At 44.5% G+C, this 24,766-nt stretch overlaps 1 protein-coding gene across 1 annotated transcript in view; it reads right to left on the reverse strand.

The window, feature by feature from the left end:
* DUSP22 (dual specificity phosphatase 22) overlaps nt 1–24,766 on the reverse strand; it is a 205,188-nt gene that overhangs the window by 21,454 nt on the left and 158,968 nt on the right. The window contains exons 5-6 of the mRNA XM_082258652.1: nt 14,519–14,593; nt 11,578–11,749 (exon numbers count right to left, since the gene is read on the reverse strand). Of these exons, the coding sequence (XP_082114778.1) occupies nt 11,578–11,749; nt 14,519–14,593 (247 nt within the window). The remainder of the gene's footprint in view (nt 1–11,577; nt 11,750–14,518; nt 14,594–24,766) is intronic.

Below are 24,766 nucleotides of genomic sequence, written 5' to 3' on the forward strand. Positions count from 1 at the left end.
GCATTAATGCTTTAAGTCCCTGGAATAGTTGAAAACGGAACTCCATGTCAATATAAAAGGCACACATGAGTGCAGCCTTTTAATGCGTTTTGTTTAAATGCACACAGTACCCAAATTAAACTTGATATCAACCTTTTGAAATCCCTTGTACAGCAGAGCTTAGGCTTCGAGAAAGAAAAGCAGAACAAGGAGCCAGTCAGTTGTGTGGCAGTGCTCAAGTGCTAGCATGTTGGTAGGTAGGAGAAGAGAGCAGAGTGTCAGAGATAAGCTTATCACTGTGCTGCTTTACCTTTCACTGTCTAGTCACAGCCTAGGAGAGGAAAGTAACTGCAGCAGAGTAAAATCATCCCTTTCCAGATAGCGCTGTGTTGCAGAACTGGGAAAATCTCAAATAGATGGACAGAAATACAAAACCCTTGCCAGCTAAAAGAGCTCCTTTCCATTCTCCATCTGTGTATTTAGCTGTTTGAGCTTTAACATGTACATTAACTTATAGGGTCTCTCTAAAAACTTAAGACATGATGAGCACGTAGGCCCCCCACCCTCCTTTTTGAGACAGAACCTTAGCCATCCCCTGCCCCATTTGTATTTTCTGATATTATGATTTAGGTTAAACAATGAACATCGATCTCTGTCCAGCCTCACGTACATACAGTACATTCATATATGGCATTCTAGCTTCTACTGCCTTTTAAGGCCTACCTGCCTATTCTAGCAATTTACACGTATGTTTCATGTTAGCCGTTATATAAAGGAAAGAACATTAAAAAAATCATCAGAAAAAAAGTTAGAACCAATCCATACATACAGTGCCTTGCGAAAGTATTCGGCCCCCTTGAACTTTGCGACCTTTTGCCACATTTCAGGCTTCAAACATAAAGATATAAAACTGTAATTTTTTGTGAAGAATCAACAACAAGTGGGACACAATCATGAAGTGGAATGAAATTTATTGGATATTTCAAACTTTGTTAACAAATAAAAAACTGAAAAATTGGGCGTGCAAAATTATTCAGCCCCTTTACTTTCAGTGCAGCAAACTCTCTCCAGAAGTTCAGTGAACGTCTTTGAATGATCCAATGTTGACCTAAATGACTAATGATGATAAATAGAATCCACCTGTGTGTAATCAAGTCTCCGTATAAATGCACCTGCACTGTGATAGTCTCAGAGGTCCGTTTAAAGCACTAAGAGCATCATGAAGAACAAGGAACACACCAGGCAGGTCTGAGATAATGTTGTGGAGAAGTTTAAAGCTGGATTTGGATACAAAAAGATTTACAAAGCTTTAAACATCCCAAGAAGCACTGTGCAAGCGATAATATTGAAATTGAAGGAGTATCAGACCACTGCAAATCTACGATGACCTGGCCGTCCCTCTAAACTTTCAGCTCATACAAGGAGAAGACTGATCAGAGATGCAGCCAAGAGGCCCATGATCACTCTGGATGAACTGCAGAGATCTACAGCTGAGGTGGGAGACTCTGTCTATAGGACAACAATCAGTCGTATACTGCACAAATCTGGCCTTTATGGAAGAGTGGCAAGAAGAAAGCCATTTCTTAAAGATATCCATAAAAAGTGTAGTTTAAAGTTTGCCACAAGCCACCTGGGAGACACACCAAACATGTGGAAGAAGGTGCTCTGGTCAGATGAAACCAAAATCAAACTTTTTGGCAACGTTATGTTTGGCGTAAAAGCAACACAGCTCATCACCCTGAACACACCATCCCCACTGTCAAACATGGTGGTGGCAGCATCATGGTTTGGGCCTGCTTTTCTTCAGCAGGGACAGGGAAGATGGTTAAAATTGATGGGAAGATGGATGGAGCCAAATACAGGACCATTCTGGAAGAAAACCTGATGGAGTCTGCAAAAGACCTGAGACTGGGATGGAGATTTGTCTTCCAACAAGACAATGATCCAAAACATAAAGCAAAATCTACAATGGAATGGTTCACAAATAAACATATCCAGGCGTTAGAATGGCCAAGTCAAAGTTCAGACCTGAATCCAATCGAGAATCTGTGAAAAGAACTGAAAAGTGCTGTTCACAAACGCTCTCCATCCAATCTCACTGAGCTCGAGCTGTTTTGCAAGGAGCAATAGGCAAAAATTTCAGTCTCTCGATGTGCAAAACTGATAGAGACATACCCCAAGCGACTTACAGCTGTAATCGCAGTAAAAGGTGGCGCTACAAAGTATTAACTTAAGGGGGCTGAATAATTTTGCACGACCAATTTTTAAGTTTTGTATTTGTTAAAAAAGGTTTGAATTATCCAATAAATTTCGTTCCACTTCATGATTGTGTCCCACTTGTTGTTGATTCTTCACAAAAAATTACAGTTTTATATCTTTATGTTTGAAGCCTGAAATGTGGCAAAAGGTCGCAAAGTTCAAGGGGGCCGAATACTTTTGCAAGGCACTGTATGCGTTGAAAAAACCTAGAAATAAAGAATGCAAAAAACAAAAAAAAAGCCCCACAACATTGGCCCCTTTAAAGTGATTGTAAACAATCACCTTATAAAACAAGCCATTCAGTTTAAAATAGAAGGGAAAGGCAAAAAATGTGTGTATAGATATAATAAAAACACATTATAAATACATGTTTCCGATTTTTATGTGATCACATTCCCTCTGTTCCCAGCTACATAAGAGCTGGGGGGAGGAAAAGCAACAGTACACTGAGCTTCCCAGTGAATGGCTGTGCAGAGGGGGGGTGTCAGGACAGGTCTGATCATTGGAGGAGAGCAGGCTGAAATCCCAGCATAGCTAGAGAACTGACCATGGTGTATTCCCCTGCTTAGCCTTCTCAGTTTTTATTAGGGAAGCAGAAGGACGCATATCAGGAATATGAAATGTTGGGATAACAAACACTTTAATGTGTGATTATACTTTAAATTGACCATGTTCTCACACTGCACGTGCCCACAGTGGCCGAGGTTTCTATGCCGACAGTGTGTTTTATACACACTCCCAGTACTGTGATCGAGCTGTCACAGACATTGATCAGGAGTCAGTGAGACTGTTACAGTGATCACGTGATCAGGAAGTCCATCCCCCTCCCCCTTAAGGCCCGGCTAAAGGGCCACAGGGAGGGGGTGGGATGAGGTCCTTTTCAGTTTTATTTGCCTTTTTTATTTTTTGATTTTATCCATTCTCATTTATATTCATTCAGACAGAGCCAGATGCTTACATGAATTGAAGATCTCCACAAAAATATTGTGTCTGTAGAGTGTGCAGCTTAACCCTAAAAAGTTGGCAAAAATGACAGCGAATCAGCCAAAATTCTCTAACCAACCTGACATCTTGTTAACATGATAGTTGGTCTCTTCAGGGTTTCTGATATAATTGTTTGCATTCATGGGGGATAACGAAAGATTGCAAGAAGAAAATTGGATCACGCAGTATAAGGCCCCTTTCACATAGGCTCCTCCATAAAGTGGGATCCTCTTGCTCAGCGGGGGATCTCTCTGCTGATCCCGCTGAGCAGGCGGATGACAAAGTTGTTCTATCGGGTTGAGGTCAGGATCCTGTGCAGGCCAGTCAAGTTCCCCCACCACAAACTTGGTTATCCATGTAATTTTGGACCTTGCTTTGTGCACTGGTCCAAATCATTTGGTTGAATGGGGGATTATGGTGTGAGGTTGTATTTCAGGGGTTGGGCTTGGCCTCTAAGTTCCAGTGATGGTAACTCTTAAAGTTAGCATACCAAGACATTTTGGACAATTTCATGCTCCCAACTTTGTGGGAACAGTTTGGGGATGGCCCCTTCCTGTTCCAAAATTCCCATAGACACACTCCTAAACCTTGTGGACAGCCTTCCCAGAAGAGTTGAAGCTGTTATAGCTGCAAAGAGTTGGCCATCTCAATATTAAAACCTAAGGACCAAGACTGGGATGCCATTAAAGTTCACGTGCATACAAAGGCACGCATCCCAACATTTTTGACAATATAGTGTATGTAAAACCCCTGTGTTTCTGAAGATGAACGGTTTGGGGCTGATCTGAAGTCTAAAGGTGCAGGGATTGTGGTTAATCTGAGACCTGAAATTGCATGCATTAAGGCTGATCTGAGGTGTGAAGGTGCAGGGTTCAGGGTTGAACTGAGGAGTCTGAAGGTACATGCATCGGGGCTGAAAGAATAGTATAGAACCCCCTAGCCAAAATTTAGATGATGGTGCAATGCAGTGAAGGGCACAATTCTTTTTTCTGGGACTCACTATTGCATCCTTTTGGGCAACAGGTTGCCAATATCATTCACCAGTTTTAATGGCTAATTTTTTTCCTCTCTCTCGCTCTCCTTTACTTTTTCATAAGCACGCTTTGCACACCCCCTGTTTTCATGCCTTTACTCGATATATGTCCCCCTACTCTTCCCTTTGTCCCTATTTCTCTTTGAGCTTAGAAGCTGATTGATTTACTTTGCACAGCTGCTCCTGTTTTAGGAAATAATTATTTTCCTTTAATAAAAGCCCTGGAAAAGTATCTTTATAGGCTGTGGGCAAAAGACTAGTCACCACTGCTGGGTGTGGACTCCCTGAAGCTGATCTTTACCCATTACTGACTTAAGCCCCGTACACATCGTCGGCGAACGATCGGCCGTCTTTTGTCCTGGGCTGTCGGTGTCTGTTGAAAAGTGCAAAAGACTGCACAAGAATTTTGTCCGCCGACTACAGCCGACTGCAGAAGTGATGTCATGTAATGGTTAACTTTTCCTGTGTTTTTCCTTTTCTGAGCATGCCCAGTCTTGCAAATCTGCGGTCTGTCGGCCGAAATCTGTACTGACTGGCGAACAATCGGCCGCTCTGGTGTCGGCATACAAAAATTTTAATGCTTGCATGACAGATTCTTTTCGGCCGAATGTGCGCTGTCGGCTGTCGGAGGCATCATACTAACAAGCCTACAATCGGCAGATCGGTCGTCGGCTGAAGCTTTTCGGCTGACGATCGGTATGTGTGTACGGGCCTTTACTATGCATTGTTCTGCACTGTGTCTGTGTTGGCGCAGCCATCTTGGTAGAAGGCAAGACTTTGCTTCCTCATGTCAGTTTCAAGCAAGGAGAAGAGTGAGCAGCACAGTAATGGCATCACCAAATATAACTCCAAATTTGAAGAGACTAGCAATCTTAGGCAGCAGTGTCAGCTATAAGGCTTTAAGCACAGGTGTGCCTATGCACCCTCACAGAGAGTGCACTGCTCTTTTTCAAGGGGAATTTAAATCACCAGTAGATCTGTCAGGTCACAACGTCTATAAAATAGTCCTACAGAAGTCTAGGGGAAGCTACTGTACAGGTGCTACTGGCACACAGAAGACATTTACAATAGCATTTAAACAACAAGGGGAAGGGTGGGCTACTTTAGGTCAGGAAAGAGGACAAAGGAACAAGTGAATTTCGTTTAAATCTTTTTACTGTCGCCTCTGCAAGTATTATGGCGCAGCTTCAGGCTTTCATGTAGAAGTGATTCAGGCAACTATAAAGCCACCTGATCACTTCTATAACCCAGTAACTGTGCACCCTCTATGTGTTTTCTGGGATTACCTGTGCCCTCTGTGAGCCTAGGACATCCATCTCTGCTTTCAGAATGTAGAGTAGAGGATAAATGAAAAACATTTGTTTCTTGATCTTCTAGGTTCGTTCAGGAAAAACAACCAATAAAATACAGTCTGTACAGAGTGGTCAGTTCAATATATTATGGCTAACACTGAAAAAATGGGATTTTTGACTTACAGTAAAATCCATTTCTCTGATGTTCTCTAACGGACACAGCTTCTGGTATTCTTAACTATTGGGTTATACTGCCCCTAGAGGAGTAGCACACTAGGCAGAAAAAAATTCTGGCTACACCCATAGGCAGTCCCAGGGGGTATACTTCCTCTCTCTGCTATAGCCACTCAGTTGTGTTACAAGCAGTGTCAGGAGAATTCTAACTCCACAGAGGGGTGGGTGCAGTGTCCGTCAATGAACATCAGAGAAATGGATTTTACAGTAAGTCAAAAATCCCACTTTCTCTTTCGTTCATTGACGGACACAGCTTCTGGTATTAACCATTGGGACGTGCCAAAGCAGTGGTAAACATGAGGGGTGGGAAATTCCCAAGGCTAAACAAGCCAACCAGGAAACAGGGGCTCAACCAAACAACTGGAGTCCACCTAAAAAAAAAAAAAAAAAAAAACAGCCAAAAGGAAGCATTAGTAGATGCAAACACATCCACTTTATAAGACTTTTTTTTTACAAAGTGCACCGACGACCAGGTGGCCAGCTTGCAAATCTGCGTCAATGACGCCTGATGACCGACGGCCCAGGAGGCACTAAGCGCCCTAGTAGAGTGTGCCTTGACAGGGAAAGGAGGAACCTGACCCCTGATGGAATAGGCCTGGACCACCATCTCTCTGATCCATCTAGAAATGGTCACAGAGGAAGAAGACAACCCTTTAGGAGGTCCATCCGTGAGCACAAAGAGAGAGTCTTACTTCCTGAAAGACTCCGTAGCTGCCAGGAACACACCCTAATTGCCCGGACCACATCCAAGGCATGCAAGACGATTCCTTCAGATGTTTAAGCCTGGGACACAGGGAAGGCAACACAATGTCTTCATTCAAATGAAAATCATAGACCAATTTAGGAAGGAATAACAGACTTGGGAGAAGCACCTGTGAATCACCAGATAAGGTGAACGACAGAAAACGTCGCCAGGTCCGACACCCTACGCACAGAGGTGATAGCCACCAAAAAGGCCACCTTCTGGGAGTAAGCAGGGGAAACTCCCAAAGATTCTCAAAGGAAGACTGCTGGAGAACCAAAAAGTACCAAATTGAGGTCCCAAGGCGGCAAAGGAGACTACACTGGAGGGACCAAGTGCCTAACACCCTGAAGAGAGGTACGCACCAAACCCAAGGGTCATTGTAAGAAGACAACCAAGGCTGACATCTGGCCCTTGGTAGTACTTAAGGCCAAATTCTGTTCAACCCCCCTTGAAGGAAGGTCAAGATCCAAGCTCCAAAAAAGAGCAAGGAGGAACCCCAAGGGATTCACACAGCGCAATATACATCTTCCACGTACGATGGTAGACCTTGCAAGAAGTAGATTTCCTAGCTTTTAAACAGCGTAGGGATAACTGATTCAGACAATTCCCTATCCTTCAGCACCTGGCTTTCAACAGCCAAGCCGTCAAAACCAGTGACTGTAAGCAAGCAAGCTGGAAGATTGGCCTGTGGGACAGCAGATCCTTCCTGAGGGGAAGCGTCCAAGGAAATGTCGGCAATCAGCCGCACCAAGTCAGCGTACCAGGCCCAGCGAAGCCAAAAGGGGGCCACTAAAATGACCAGAATCCCTTTTGCCTCAATTCTGTAGAAGTCTTGGCAGAAGCTTGATATGAGGGAAGGCATAAATCAGTGCTGGAGAATGAAGCTACCAAATCAGGGACTCTCGTACCCCGGCTCAGCTGGATTTGTTGTCCAGAGACTGCAGATTCTTGTCCCATGTGATGAGAATCTCCCATTGCAGGGACCTCATATGGAACTGCGCAAACTGAACCGCCTTAAAGGTTGACACCATCAAGCTCAGCACCCGCATGCAAGTCCAGAAGGACCACCATCTGCTGGTCAACAGGAGACGAACTGCAACCTGCAGTGTCTAAAATTTGTCCGGAGGAAGAAATACTCTGGCTAAGGCCAAGTCCAGAGTTGGCCACAGATAGTCTAGGTTCATAGAAGGGACCAAGGCTGACTTCCAAAGATTCAGAATCCAGCCGAAATCTTTCAGAGTTGGTATGGTGATTTCCTAGTTTTTTGCCAGCACAGCAGCGGAGATCGTACAAATAGCCCAGGACTGCGATCCCCCACTGGCGTAACAATGCCAGTACCGGGGCGAACACCCCGGTGAAGACGCGGGTAGCAGAGGCAAGACCAAATGGTAACGCTCCAAACTGATAATGTATAATAATAACTGCAAAGCGAGGGAAGCGTTGGTGACTGACACATATTGGAATGTGAAGGTAGGCATCTTTGATGTCTATGGAGGCAAGAAAATCCCCCTGATACAGGGAACCCACCACTGTGCGAATGGACTCTATCCTGAACTTCTGCACCCGCACAAAGCAGTTCATCGCCTTGAGGTCCAGGATTTGATGCACCTTGCCCTCCTTCCTGGGGACTGTAACAGTTTGAGTAAAACCCCTGAAAACATTCCGCAATTGGAAAAGGGCCAATTAACCCTTGAAGCAAGAGATCTTGCAACTTCTCAAAGAGGGCCCGTAAGCGGATTGGGGACAATCGCAGGTTGGAAGAAAAGTACCTTTCCGGAGGGCAAGCACGAAACTCGATCTTGTATCCAGATGGTATGACTTTGTGGACCCACTTGTACCAGGGAAGTCCACGGGTCCGGGAACTAGTGAAGACGTCCCTCCTTACCAGATACGGGGGAGGGCGCATCTTCAAGCTGAAGGAGCCTTGTCTGCTGGTCTGGAAAACTTGCCCGCCCTCGACTTGCCAGACCAAGATCGCTTGGATCTATCAGAGGAGGACCCAAAAGGCTTCAAACCCTTGTCAGTCTATCCTGAGGGACGAAAAAACTTCTTATGAGCCAAAAAGAAGAGCCCACACCTGTGATGAGGGTCCTTGCCCTTAGGAGCCAGTGGACCCTTAATGATGTCATCCAGGTTAGGTCCAAACAGGTGATCTCCTTGAAAAGGAAGAACAGCCAGGGCTTTTTTAAAAGTCTGGTCTGCAGACCAGCATTTTAGTCAAAGGACACGCCGAAAGATCACTGTTGAAACAGAGCCGAGCCACTAGGGGAGCTGCATTCAAAGATGCAGCACAGATAAACTGCAGCCCCTGGACCAGCTGGTCTGCCAGCAAAGGCAGGTGGAAGCTGTTCTCCCTCCAGGTCATGATGTAAAAGCTTTGCCCACTCAGTCAGAGTTTGCGACACCAGGGCAATAGTGAACATCGGCCTCACTGCCGAGCCAGCCAGGGTGAACATATTTCGGGCCAAAGCCTTTGCCTCAGTTGTTAGCCAGGTCCTTAAAGGCCGGAGATTCTTCAACTGGAATCATGGTTGCTTTGTTTAACCTGGAAACCGGAGGGTCCACCAGCGGTGGAACAGACCACTTTTTGAGAAGGCAGTCTTCATAGCGGTATAGCCTAGCAAACCGCTTAGGGACCCCAAGGAGACGTTTCGGTCGTCATCACTCTTTCGGGACAATTCTGTCAAATTAGGCGGAGAAAGGGGAACACCTTTTGCCGCTCTGGGTGGTTTATGAGTGCCAAAGGGAACCTGCGCCCCTGTCACAGTAGCAGCTGCATCCCCCATCTTAGGAGGCTTATGCACAAATACAATCAGTGCATAAACCAACACCTTTTTGTGCACGGTTGCAGAAGTGGAGGAATCATCCTCACTATCTGAGTATTCTCCATTAGCCACCAGGGAGACCCACAGATAAGTGTAAAAACGCTGCCAAGGGACACCCTCACCGCGCTGGCAGCACCACTCGGCATGGCTGCCATCAAAAAATAGACCGCCCCCACAGCATAAATTTTTGTGGAGGCCCAGCCGCAAGTGCACGGATCCCTTTTTTAGCGAATAGGGCCAGCGGAGGAAAAAGCAGATGCCAAAAGGAAGAGCGGGGGCTTCAGCTAACCTCGCTTGGGCCACCCGCCGACAGAGGCGCCAGACTAAGCCGCATGGCCTAGTAGGTGACAAGCCTCGGCCTAAATTTTTGTGGATGCCCAGCCGCTTGGTCGAGAGCGCCAGCGGAACCGACCACACAGGAGCAGCGGAGAGGAGGGCAGATGCCCAAATGGAGGGTAGAGGCTTCAGCAACCCTCACTAGGGCCACCCCACATAGCTCCCGACCAGTAGGCCGCAAAGCCAAAACCTAAATTTTTACCCTTATCTGGCTGCGTGAGGCGCTGGCCCACAGATGAAAAACAATCCGCTCCCCCCAGCCCCACAACTGCAGCAGGAAACCCAGAGGACATCCAGGTTCGCTGGCCAGACTAGGGGGATCTCAAGATTTTGTAAAAAAATTCCAGTCCATCGCCCAGTCTGGCAGTGGATTGCAATTTCTCACAGGAAAAAAATAACAAAGATAGGAAAAATAAATTTAAAAAGGAAAAAATTGCCAGGAAGAAGGATCCCAGCAAGGAACTAGGTCCTTACTCCTGACTAGGCAGGTCCTACTCCTGTAGGGGGCAGTATAACCCAATGGTTAAGAATACCAGAAGCTGTGTCCGTCAATGAACGAACAAGAAAATGTAATTTTTTTTACAATATATTAAAGTGATTGTAAAGGTAGATTAAAAAAAAAAAATAGCAAACATGTCATAACTATCTGCTCTGTAAAATGGTTTTGCTCCAAGCAGCCCCGATCCTCCTATTCTGGGGTCCCCCACCAGTGCTTCTGGCTGTTCATTCCTTCCCTCTGAGTGCCCTCATAACAAGCTGCTTGCTATGGGGAGACTACTAGGGCTTGATCCCGAGCCGGGCTTTGTGTGTTCATTGACTAACATACAGTGGCTCAGGCTCACCCTTTATTCTCTCCTCAGGCTATGAATGAGAGCAGCCAGGGTTAATGCTGTCTCCATGTCGAGTGAGGAGAGAGAGAGAAAGATCAGAGCTTCTGCTCTTGGGCACAGTGCTGGATCGAAATCGAGATCATGTAAGTATTTAGGGGGGAGCTGAGACTAAACACAAAAGGTTTTACCCCAATGCAGAGAATGCATTACCGTTAAAAAAAAAAAACGTCTGCCTTTTCAACCACTTTAACAAGAGATTATTTGATTTCAAGCCCATCTTTAACAGGAAGTTACACGTTTCAATACTGCACATCAAGGATTGGACATAAATATAAAAGCTGCACTGCTAACTTGGTTCCTGGGAGCAGGCTATGAGGTTGTGATCCTGAACCTGACTTCACTTTCTAGTCCCTGACCCAGAACAAGCAGGTTTGGAGTTTTGGCTTTTCAAGTTTCACTGGTTGTATGCTTTTCTACAATGATTCTCTAGGCAGTAAAATCAGATAAAGATGAAAACCCCAGACTGATGGCATCACTGGAATTGAAGATTATTTTATAAAAAAAAAAAACACAATCCCCGCCGTAGGACTGCCCCCTCTAACACGTTTCACCCAATGTTGTCCTGGTATACTATTTGAAGAGCTAATAGTAGAATGTGATGTGTTTCAGGCAATATTATATATATCTATACACTTTTAATCCTTTTATGATGTTTGCTGCATAATATGTGATTGGATGCCTTGATTTTGTACTCAGCTCAGCTAATATAGAAGAACTCTCCTCCTAGCTTCCCTCCCCGCATCTCTATGATTGAGTGAGGTATGAGGGTGGATGGCTCGGTTTGATTCCCAGAACCGAGAATTCAAGTGGCAGCAGGGAGGTACAGCTTGGAGGAATCGGTCAGCAACAACAGCTCCCTAATTTGTATGCCAACCAGTACACTTTATAGGCAATGCTTCAATAGATCAAGTTTCTTTACTTACAGAATAATACAAAAAAAGCTTACATTACCTTTTTATATTGCAGCCCTAATTTAAGTATATATTTATTGAACACTTACATGGTGGACATCACGTTTTCCAAAGTCCTCAAGCTGCTTCTGAAAACCCATATTAGGGTTGGCACACGTCCTTGCCCCTTTAACAGCTGCCAACGCGTCTTCCCATTCCAAATTTGTAATTGTCATGACATAAGCTACTACCAAAGTCACACTCCTGGAAACACCTGCCAAGCTTAAAGAGCACAAGAATGAGTTACCAGTTAATAGTAGTTGTCTCAGCTTTAAAACATTCAACTCTACAGTAGCTGCCCATAAACATAAGGATAGTAAAGAAGAGAAAATGAGTGATGAGATTACCTGTATAATGCCTGTATGAGGTGGTTTAGATACATGCACAATAACAGTGAAAGCAGCCCAATATCAGTATGACAACAGTGGCCTATCATAACATAACACAGTCACAGAAAAAGCTCACAAAAAGCCTTACGCCTTACAGGCATTGGGCATGTTCCTGCAGGAGGAAAGCAAAAGTGTAGCACCCAGCCATGCAGCCTATAAAAGTCTTTGAGAGGCTGTAAGCTGATGCGGCTAGCTGTGCATTGAGTGGTACTAATATTGAGAGCAGTATGCATCCAGGAGCAAATGTCAGGAACGCAAGAATGGTGTATTCCAGGCATTTGTCCCTGGGTGCATAACGACCTAAAATGTAGCACTACTTGGTGCACCGTCAATCAGCAACAGCAGCATTCAGCCTCTCATAGACTGGTACAGGCTGCTGATGCCGAGCTGAGGTGTGCATGTGCCAACTGCTTGCACAAAAATGCCAGGATCTTATGCACAGGAGCCAAATGTCCTGTGTGCATGGGCCTTGGAGTTTCTAATAAGAAGCTAAACCTTCTGTCCCCATATCTGATACCTTGGCTACACATCATATTAGATTCAGAAAATCATTCTTGTACCATTCTTTCACACTTAAAATCATTCTAAAGGCAGAAGGTTTTTTTTTTTTACCCTAATGCATTCTTTGGATTAGGATAAAAAACCTTTAAAGCGGAGTTCCACCCTGGATTTTTTTTTTTTTTTAATACCCCCGGGACAATCAGGGCTAGTGCATTCCACAATGGCTATCCTCTGATCTGTCCCGGGTTGCACTTACCTGTTAGGACAAATACTTACCTTGCAAACGTCTTGTCCAGCGCTGCCATCTCAGATGTGGGCAGCTTGAAGCCAATGAGATCCCCTTCGGCGTCTTCTTCCGCCTTCTTTGGTCCCACGATGCTCTGCGCCGGCCCCGACGTCACTTCCGGGTCGCGCGCGTCATCCCTCCACAGCTTCGGGGCATGCCCAGAAGCTGTTTAGAAGGGGATGACGCGCGCGACCCGGAACTGACGTCGGGGCCGGTGCAGGCGCAATGATTCCTGGGAGCTATGACGTCCAGCTCCCAGGAATCATTGCAGAGCCAGGAAGTGACGACGGGCCGCGGCCGAGGAAGGAGGAAGAAGGAAGTAAGGCAAGTATATTTTCTTCGCTACGAGGTAAGTAAAAAAAAAAAAAAATATGCGATTATCCATTTCTTTTTCAGGTGACCCGGAGCGAGAAGATGGAGGTAAGTATAAAAATAGGGTGGAACTCCACTTTAATGTGCAGCAGCCCTAACACTTACTTGAGCCCCATCTTGATCCAGTGATGTGCACGAGTGCCTCGGCTATCCGGGTCTCTCCCTCCTGATTGGCTGAGACACAGCAGCGGCGCCAATGGCTTCCGCTGCTGTAAATAAAAGTCAGTTAATCAACGAGGAGAGAGGGGGATGGGCCCAAACCATGGCTCCATGTCTGAATGGACACTCACAGCTGCGACTCCGCTCAGTTGTCCCCATAGCAAGCTATGACTTGACAGAAGAGTGGGGCAAGGAGCAAGGATCTGGGCTGCTCTGTACAAAACCAACTACTGCACAGAGAAGGTAAGTATAACATGTTTGTTATTTTCAAAGAAGAAAAAAAGAGACTTTAATATCGCTTTAAGAGCCGGTTCACACTGAGGCAACACGACTTCGGGGGGCGACCTGTGAAGTCGCGTGCACCGCGACTTGCAGGGACTTCACATAATGGATGTCTATGCAAGTCGCTCCGAGGTCGCCCCAAAGTAGTACAGGACCCTTTTTCTAAGTCGGAGCGACTTGTGTCGCTCCTATTAGAACGGGTCCTGTACTACTCAATGGACCGCGACCGACCGCGACTTGTCAGGCTGACAAGTCGCCTGACAAGTCGCGGCAGTGTGAATGGGCTCTTAGTCCCCAACATTTATCAAGATTTTGGCATGCAGCTTTCTGATGCTTTCAGGAGCAGGGCCCTCCTAACCCTTTTCTATTTAATTGTGTTGTTGCTGTATTGTCTCCCTTCATATTGTAAAGAGCTGTGCAAACTTTTGGCACTTTATAAATCCTGTATAATAATAATATTCTTATCATCCAGATAGGCTACAGACATTTATCTATTTGCTAAAGCAGATTAGATTAGGGGGCTAACAATAGTTTAGTTAAGGTAGACCTGTATTTTTAGGCTCCGTTCACACCTTGGTGTCCCGTCTCATGGTAAATTGTGGGAGGCCCGTGCAATTCCCGTCACTTCCAATGGCACCCCAAACTCGCCGCGGTTTTGCCGTGATTGTCACCCGATGAATCACAATAAAAATGCGCAAACAGAATCGTAGGACCCCTCAAAAGAAATTCTTGTACTTCTTTTGGGCGACAGGCGTCCCGGGATTCTACCGCAATTCGTCGAGCGACAATTGTGGCAAAATCAAGTTACGTTTGGTGCACCATTGGAAGTTATGGGAATCGCACGAGCGTCACGATGCGAACGGAGCGCTTAAGTAGTAATTGGTCATTACTGCATTAATGAGCAGTAACAGATTTCAGCTATTACCATTTTTTTTTTTTGGTTTACAAATTGAATGCCAAAAAGAAGCCATTGCAATGTTATATCATCAAAGCTGCACATACCAGTGAACAAGACAGCCTTCTCCTTTCAGCCGACACTCATGGATGAACGCTGTACTCTCTTTAAAGTGTTGTATCCTTAGAAACAAACAATATTTAAACATTCTAGGTTAAACACAGCTAGCACTCATTTACAATTTATGGTTTATAAGGCAGTTAGAAATGTTTCTGCAAACAACTGAGAAACTAGCTGAACATGGCTCCATGTACACGGGACGTTGTTAAAAGTCCCTTTGAATGCTGGAATTTTTAGGACGTTTGAAACGTCCGTTAGGTCGCATTTGCACCCGCGTTTAGCGTGCGTTTGCGTTTAGAACCGTTCCTAGAGGTAAAAAAAATTATTCCCCTTTAAAATGTAAAAACGTGAACGCTAAACGCGGGTCATCGCATTCGGTCGCGTTTTTGCATTTGAAACGCCGGCAAACACACGTTCGAACGCAAATAATTGCTTTCCAAAAAACGTCCCTGAACTCAACTGCCTGCAAATGACTGTAAACGACCCTGTGTACATGGACAGATAAGATAACATGCAGGTGGGTTCAGGGGCTTCTGAAAAAAACGCCCAACTGCTCCTAAACGGCCATTTACAACGTTCTGTGTACATGGAGCCTTAAAAGGTGCAGAGTTGCAATGTTTGCATATACAGTAGACAAGATGCATACCTGCTCAACCCTATCCGTCTTTGAATCTGTGGGAAACCGAACTGCGAGAGAAGGCTTCCATATGCCATATAGAATAAAGGTAGCACTCAATTTCCCAAATGTTATTGATACAAAAGCAAACAGCATATCCAAAACACTTTATGTTCCAAAAGTTTACAATGCAGGGCATATTACCCCCCTCCCCCTTTTTGCACCTCCAAAAAGTGTTTGGATACATTGTGTATGGATGGCAAGCTTGAGGGTTGCAACCACCACAGCGATGCTCACCAATTCCTAATGTAATTGGATGAATGGTGCAACCTACATAATGCAAAGGACATTACACTTTAACAGATATAGTACAAACAGGGTATTACAGTTGATGACATTTTTAAATGGAAAGGTCTCTCCTGTCTTAACAAATTTAGTGTTATCATGTACTTTACAAAAACAGCATGTTTTAACCAACAACCATGAACCGGGCCCTCTCCTCCCACTGCAATAACTGGGAGACAGTGTGGAACAAAGAGTGGGTGCCCTGCAGCTTGAGAATTGACATCCCATACTCATAATTTGATATAAAATGGTTTATCTCTATACATAATGGGCAGACTCCTTTTAATTACATTATCCTTGAACATTGTTGCAATGTGGCTGGGTGAGAAAACATGTAAAGTTCAAATACATTTAGGCTGCATTCACATGTCAGCTTATAATCTCGGGCAGAACCGCCGCGGTTCCGCCCGCGATTCGGAGATTTATTGCAAATCGCGGGACGCCTAGCGTTGCCCGTTGATTTGCAATAGCCCCCCAAACGCCGAGCGATGTTGCCGCGATTTACGCCCGCCGAATCGCGGCAACATCGCGCAAACAAAATCGCGGGACCCAATACGCTCCAAAAAAGTACAAGAGCTTCTTTGGAGCGTATTGCGTCCCGCGATTTTGTTTGCGCGATGTTGCCGCGATTCGGCGGGCGTAAATCGCGGCAACATCGCTCGGCGTTTGGGGGGCTATTGCAAATCAACGGGCAACGCTAGGCGTCCCGCGATTTGCAATAGATCTCCGAATCGCGGGCGGAACCGCGGCGGTTCTGCCCGCGATTATAAGCTGACATGTGAATGCAGCCTTATCTACATTCATTTTTGTATCAGTATTGTGACAGACCAAACTGGAACAGAGGCTTTTGGAGGGGACTAGGGGCAAGCCTCCTACCCACTGGCACATGGAGGAGACTGGGGATTTTGTCTGCTTCTCCTGAGTAGAAAAAGAAAAAGATCGCAGTTCAGCCTCTGATACCATGGAGAGAGCAGATCATTCTCTAATGGTGGACAACAGCATGGACAATGGCATGATGAACGCTGAAAGCGAAGCTTGGATTAATTCTCTGAATAAAGACAGTAAGGCTTCCCTTCTGGAGTGGATGGAAATGTGTAATAATAATCTTGTACGGGTTAATGGTCAGAGGGAATATGGTGACCCTCCTGCAGTCAGACTGAGTTGCAGAAGCCCCTCTACTTGGTACAGAAATATTTATCAACAATCTCCCTCAAGAAATCTATGAAGATAAATTAATTCCACTTTTTTCAGACTGCTGGAACATTGTATGAGCTTTGTCGCCTAGGCTGGTCTATGTGACTATTTGTTAAAGTGTTACTAAACCCAGAACCTGCATTCACTATATCTGGTCTCCCACAGTACACAGAACATGGAAATGCAATTATTTTAGTAAATATAAACGGATAAATACCTTTTCCCATCAGCAATAAATATCTATCTGTAAATATTAGGTTATTTTTTGGAGACAGTGAAAGAAGAGGAGGATCAGAGAGACAGGATCAAACAGCCTTTATACACAAAGCAAAGGATTAACCCCTTAGGTCCCACAATGAGTATAACAAGCATGCTTTAATGCATATATAGATTGATTTTATGGTTGTGGGTTTAGTAACACTTTATTTAGATCACGGTTAGCTGTTCCGTAGATGTGCTAATGAGACCACTGTTTACAGCTTGCATTGTTAGGGTAATGTGATCAGGCTCTTACCTGATCTTGTGTGGTATATACAGTGGTGATCGAAAGTTTGGGCACCCCAGGTAAAAATTTGTATTAATGTGCATAAAGAAGCCAAGGAAAGATGGAAAAATCTCCAAAAGGCATCACATTACAGATTAGACATTCTTATAATATGTCAACAAAAGTTAGATTTTATTTCCATCATATACACTTTCAAAATAACAGAAAACAAAAAAAATGGCGTCTGCAAAAGTTTGGGCACCCTGCAGAGTTAATATCTTGTACTGCCCCCTTTGGCAAGCTTGTAAACGCTTTTTGGAGCCAACCAAGAGTCTTCTAATTCTTGTTTGAGGTATCTTTGCCCATTCTTCCTTACAACAGTCTTCCAGTTCTTTGAGATTTCTGGGCTGTCTGTCACGCACTGCTCTTTTAAGGTCTATCCATAGATTTTCAATTATGTTGAGGTCAGGAGATTGTGAAGTCCATGGCAAAACCTTCAGTTTACGCCTCTTGATGTAATCCCCCGTGGATTTTGAGGTGTGTTTAGGATCATTATCCATTTGTCGAAGCCATCCTCTCTTTAACTTCAGCTTTTTCACAGATGGCATCAAGTTACCATCCAAAATTTGCTGAAATTTTATTGAATCCATTTATCCTTCTACTCGTGAGATGTTCCCTGTGCCACTGGCTGCAATACAACTCCAAAGCATGATTGATCCACCCCCATGCTTAACAGTTGGACAGAGGTTCTTTTCATTAAATTCTGTGCCCCTTCTTCTCCAAACGTACCTTTGCTCATTCCGGCCAAAAAGTTCAATTTTAACCTCATCGGTCCACAGAACTTGTTTCCAAAATGCATCAGGCTTGTCTAAATGTTCATTTACAAAGTTCAAACGCTGATTTTTGTGGTGAGGACGTAGAAGAGGTTTTCTTCTGATAACTCTTCCATGAAGACAATATTTGTACAAGTATCTCTTTATAGTGGAATCGTGTACCACAACAACTCCAGTGTCTGCCAGATCTTTCTGGAGGGATCGTGCAGTCAAACGTGGGTTTTGAATTGTTTTTCTCACAATCCTGCGAGCTGTTCTGTCTGATATTTTTCTTGGTCTTTCAGATCTTGCTTTAACTTCCATTGTTCCTGATGACTGCCATTTCTTAATTACATTCCGAACAGAGGATATTGACATGTGAAAACGCTTTGCTATCTTCTTATAGCCTTCTCCAGCTTTGTGAGCGTCAACTATTTTCAGTTTCAGTTTTCTAGACAACTGCTTAGAAGATCCCATGGTGCTGATTGTTGGGGCAAGGTCAGATGAGTCTGGGCATTTAAAACCTTTGAGATTGACATCACCTGGTCTTCCCAGACGATGATTGAGAACAATCCATGACACAGGCAGGTCTCAGCCTTGCAAAGGGGGCAGTGCATGCTATAAATTCTGCAGGGTGCCCAAACTTTTGCAGATGCCATTTTTTGGTTTTCTGTCATTTTGAAAGTGTCAATGATGGAAATAAAATCGAACTTTTGTTGACATATTATAAGAATGTCTAATCTGTAATGTGATGCCTTTTGGAGATTTTTCCATCTTTCCTCTGCTTCTTTATGCACATTAATACACATTTTTACCTGGGGTGCCCAAACTTTCAATCACCACTGTATTCTGTGTGAATTTACGATAAAGTCAGTTCCAATTTGTATCTAAGCTAGTCTTGTCTAGTCCTTGGGTGCAATTCTCAGCTATAATACCTGGTTCCAGACTGGAGGAAGATGTATACTGATGGAAGCACCCAAGAGGGGTGCCTAGCAGACCGTCACATTTAGTGGCAGATGTGGGATCTGCCTCCTTCCTACGGGCAGTCCAAACCATCATCAGGACGCATTTTCGGGTGATTTTGAAGAAGTGTTCCAGGAGTTGTTCGCCATGGAAGCATAGTTCCAGTTTGCAGATTGTGCCAGGAAGTGGTCATGTGTCTAAATCTACCAAACAGTATACAGTATGTCCCACTTACTAGCTATGATAGAGTAAAAATATGCATCTTATGCTTCACTACATTACATTGTGTTTGTCAGCATAACTTAAACAGTTAAACAACATCTGCCTGTAGTCAGTACCAGTGATAATGCTATATTTGGAAAGGACTCTCTGTTCAGGCAGGATACAGAAGGTAGAACTTACAAAATCTTAATAAAATCAGGGCACCAACTTCTAAAGAATCTCAGGAAAAGGTTAGATTTGGTATCCACACAGTTTTTGTACCGGTAACATTAACAGGATATGTCAGGGACATAATAAAACTGTGGAACAGGTTTTCTAAAAATAACATTTTACAATAGGTGAGTTTTAAAACTGGGATATTGCAAACATAGGTTGTTAATGATCACTCTGTACTCCAAATCTGATATATGTGATAAAAAAATAATACATATACCAAATTATCTTGCCTATTTCTACTAACTGAAAAATATTGCATGTTTAAAGCATATATAGGACAATGTAATATAAATAATATTTAGTTAGACTTTTGTGAGTGTTAGATTAGACAGACGCTCTTCTTTTGTTCACATTACTCTCTTTCTATAAGCATGCTCCTTGTTTGTACATGGGCACTACTGAATGGCTCTGGTTGAGCTCTGCTATACAAGGATTGCAAGGGGCTTCTACCAAGGCAAATTCAGTTACTTACACTTCTTGCCTTTAAAAAACATTTAATTATTATTAATGGATAAAAGAGTTGAAATAGTCTGTGTCTTTTATAACAGCCTGAGCTCACCGTTAGGCCCCTTTCTCACGGGGCGGATACGCTCGGCGGACTCTGCTAGCTCATCATTCCGTTGAGCCCCACTAAGCAGGCGGATGACAGGTCCGTCTCTGCTCATTGTCCGCTGACATCCGCCTCCCTATAAAGGAGAATGGGTGACCCGATCAGGTCCACCTGAAAAACCGACAGGCGGACCTGATCGGTCTGATCGTATGAAAGGGGTCTTAGGGAGTTAGTAGCTAACCTATCTTGCATTAAGCAGTTTATCTACAAAATCTCTCAATATGTGTTTTTGCTGATAATGCACTACACTTTTCTTTTAAATTTGCAGTGTTTGATTGGGTATAACAGTTACTCATCTATGCCCATCTGCTTGAGTGCCCATGTGTAGGAAAATACATCCAAACTATAAATAGGACACATTTCCCTTGTAACTAGAGCATAGTGTTCTAGGTTAGGCATGTGTAGCCAAATTCATTTTGGGTTTTCTTTTGCATTGTAACAGGGACTTCCCCTTTATATTACCTTTAACATTTTTTTTTTCTCCAGTGTTTGTAAGGCTTTTATTTTTTAGAAAGGTCTAACATTCTTTTGCCATCTGTCCTTTGCCAACTCAGATATGGCATTATTATCACCATTATACAAAATGTATTTATCAAGCATGCACAAGAAGACATTTTAAAATTCTGCTTTATATATACACTATATTGTCAAAAGTATTGGGATGCCTGCCTTTATACGCAAATTAACTTTAATAGTATCCCAGTCTTAGTCTGTTTAACATTGGTAGTTCATGTGGAGTGATCCCTTTAGTGCCACATCCCGGGTAAATAGTCAAAAAACCAAATGGTTCCCCTTTGGGTGGGACTTTTTAGGCACTGTTTAATTCAAAAGATTGCACATAGGTGTAGATAAAACCAATATAACTTTTATTGAAAATAATTACATAGAATGATAAAATAAAGGGCAAGCAAGTTTATACATCACATAGCACAGTTGCACTTCCACCGTAGAGCCCCCGGGTATACACCCGACGCGTTTCGGAGTAAAGATGCACTCCTTCTTCAGGGGTGCCCTGGGAGGGTGGTATAGTACACTGATGGTTAGAGAGAAAATTGCCTGCCTGCTGGGCTAAAAACAAGACATCAATGCTGCCAATGTAGATCCATGGGATACCGTCTGGAAATTGTGGATTTTGTTTTTCACAAGGTGAGTGATGGTTTGTAGGATTGGAGATTATTCGAAATTGCTTGCTCACCAGACTCGTGTAGGAGGCTGGGTGGGAATGGCTGAAACCCCGGAAGTGGCATATGCTCCTTTGCCGAGCATGGAACAACATCTACTCTGACATTGAACCAGTGAAATTGGACTTTTAAGGATTGCCACTTCCGGGGTTTCAGCCATTCCCACCCAGCCTCCTACACGAGTCTGGTGAGCAAGCAATTTGAATAATTTCCAATCCTACAAACCATCACTCACCTTGTGAAAAACAAAATCCACAATTTCCAGACGGTATCCCATGGATCTACATTGGCAGCATTGATGTCTTGTTTTTAGCCCAGCTGGCAGGCAATTTTCTCTCTAACCATCAGTGTATTATAGCACCCTCCCAGGGCACCCCTGAAGAAGGAGTGCATCTTTACTCCGAAACGCGTCGGGTGTATACCCGGGGGCTCTACGGTGGAAGTGCAACTGTGCTATGTGATGTATAAACTTGCTTGCCCTTGATTTTATCATTCTATGTAATTATTTTCAATAAAAGTTATATTGGTTTTATCTACACCTATGTGCAATCTTTTGAATTAAACAGTGCCTAAAAAGTCCCACCCAAAGGGGAACCATTTGGTTTTTTGACAGTCTTAGTGTGTAGGGTTCAAAATTGAGTTGACCCACCCTTTGCAGCTATAACAGCTTCAACTCTTCTGGGAAGGCTTTCCACAAGGTTTAGGAGTGTGTCTATGGGAATGTTTGACATGGATACGTGAGTTTGGGGTGATGAAACTTGACTGGCCTGCACAGAGTCCTGATTTTAACCCGATAGAACACCTTTGGGATGAATTAAAGTGGAGACTGCGAGTCAGGCCTTCATCCAACATCAGTGCCTGACCTCACAAATGTGCTTCTGGTAGAATGGTCAAACATTCCCATAGACACACTCCTAAACCTTGTGGACAGCCTTTCTAAGAAGAGTTGAAGCTGTTATAGCTGCAAAGGGTGGACCAACTCAATTTTGAACCCTATGGACCAAGACTGAGATGCCATTAAAGTTCATGTGGATATAAAAGAGTTTGTTCCTCCAAAGATTCCAAGAACAATATTTGATGGCGAGTTCAAAAATCCTTTTCAATCCATTGAGAGATGGATTGGACCTTTGAGGTGTCCAAAAGAAGCAACTGAGGGGTGGACAACAACAGAAAACAAATGTTAACGGGCTCAATAAAATAACAGAACTGGTGACCGTCTGCGGTTAAAAAAGCCACCTTAAGGACCTTACGCTCAAACCTTTAATTGCATAAGGCTGCAATATGAACTAAGTTGAACTTAGAGAATGTGCAAACAGAAGATCAGGTGGCAGCCCTGCAAATCTAAGAAACAGCTGCTTGATGCTCAAAAAGCCCAGGAAGCATTCACAGATCTATTAGTGCACCTTGACAGGAGAGGCTGGAAACTGATCCTTAAGACTATAAGCTTGGATGATAGTATGCCTGAATTACCTAGAAATGGTGGAACGAGAAGCCAGTACACCCTTACTATTCCATCTCGGATTACAAAAAAGGAAACCAATCTCCCTTAAAGCAATGGTTGAGAGATAGACTTTCACAGTCCAAACCACATAAAGACACTGGAAAGTAACTGGAGCCGGACAGAGAGACAGAAGAACAATGTCTTGCTTGAGGGGAAAGACAGAAACTAACTTCGGTAAGAAGGAAGTCCTAGGCCTTAACCCTACCTTGTCCCTGTGCAAAACCCTAAAGGGTGCCTTGAGGATAAAGTTCAGACATTTGCCTTGCCACAAGGAATACCACCTTGTGGGTGAAAGCAGAGAGAGAAATGTCTCTAATGGGTTAAGATGCCAGTTTCTGAAGCACAGAGAGTATCAGATTCAAATCCCTAAAAGGTGCAGGGGAATGAACAGAAATTCCCTGTGCAAAAGTTTTAATCAACGAGTAAGAAGCCAAAGGCCTCTGAAAGAAGAAGGGGCATAATCTGGTCCTTGATAGTACTGAGAGCTGAACTCTTATTTACCAAGCAACCGTTTGGCAGCCGGAGGGCCCAAATGGGGGGAACCGAAGGGCGTGCCCCCACTAATCGTGATAGCAGGCGGCCTGTCCGCTCCCCCTCTTCATAAAAGGTGTTTTTTGCAAAGAAGCGTTTGTCGACCTTGGAGCGGAGTTCCCCAACCCACACCAATTGTGCTGACAACCATGCCGCCCTCGTATCGTCATTGGGATTGGCTATATTTTCCCCCTCCAACCTTTGTGCACATTGTGACAATTGTTCCTCAAAGCATTTTGAGTTCGTCTGAACCCTCCGAATATTGGCCATTAATACCCCTCGGAGAAAGCACTTGAAGGCATCCCACCTCATGATCACATCCCCGGAGTGGCTGTGCTCGTCAAAGAACGTGGCAATGGCTGCCGGAATGTCAATATCCGGCCGAAAACGGTTTCAGCCAGAAGGCATTCAAACGCCACGTTTAATGCCACCTGTGGCCGTACCGTGAGCCAGACCACTAACGGGGAATGATCCGAGATTCCTCTCCGGGCATACGCTATCCCCTCCACAATGGGGAGGGATTCCCTATTACATGCACATAAATCAATACGGGACAAGGAAGAATGTGTCTTAGAGAAGCAGGAAAACTGGACCATGTCAGGGTGTTTCAGGCGCCATACCTCAGACCAGTCCTCCTCCACCAGGAAGAGGGAGAGAGCTTGGCTCTGGCAGCAGCTAAGGAGGAGGAGGGAGGATGCCTATCCCTGGCAGGGTCCAGTATCCCATTAAAGTCTCCAATAACAAATAACGGTAGATCCAGTTTGTACATTGTAAAGTGCAATAATTCCAGGAGAACTGCAGAGGAGAACGGGGGTGGAACATACACCACCGCCAGTACACACGTGACCTGAAATAGCATACAGTGTAAAAATATGAATCTCCCCTCCAAGTCGACCTGCACACCCAACTCCTGAAAAGCCAGAGACCTGTGAATCGGTACATTGACCCCCCTGGAGTATGTGGAGTGGTATCCCCAGCCCACCCAGGAGTACCGAAGACACCCCACAGAGTCCCCTATCAGGTGAGTCTCTTGCAGCCCTATAATGGCAGGGTGGTATTTTTGCAGTTGATTTGCAACCATGGCCCATTTCAGTGGGCACCCCAGGGCTCGGACATTCCACAAAACTACCGGTACTCCAGCCATGGCAAGTTACATGAAAAATAAAAGGCTCGAGCCTGAGGCCCCCAGCCGCAGAGTCCAGAGCGGAAGCGTGGGTATGCAAGGAAGGGTGTAAGCAGTGTGATAGTTCCATACTGGCACTCCAGGTGGTTGAGCGTGCGAGTTTTCCCAAAAGCAAGCATGTTGACAGTAGAACTAAGTCTCAGTAGAACAAGGCACAACGGTGCCTCGACAGAAACCTGAAAAGGAACGGGCGACCCAGTCCAGTCCGAACCTGGTAACGGCCGAACAGTCCAGTAGAGGTTGTCCGTTCAGTAATGCACAACTGTGCAGACAAACAATAGTGAACCAAATCAGAGGTATGATGAAACCCATCAAAGCTCAGCATAATATTCGATAGTTGGAGCCTTGCTTTTCCAAACGCACATCTGTAAACGTCC

Source organism: Pelophylax lessonae (assembly GCF_965119305.1).
Source record: "Pelophylax lessonae genome assembly, chromosome: 5".
Taxonomy (NCBI): Eukaryota; Metazoa; Chordata; class Amphibia; order Anura; family Ranidae; genus Pelophylax; species Pelophylax lessonae.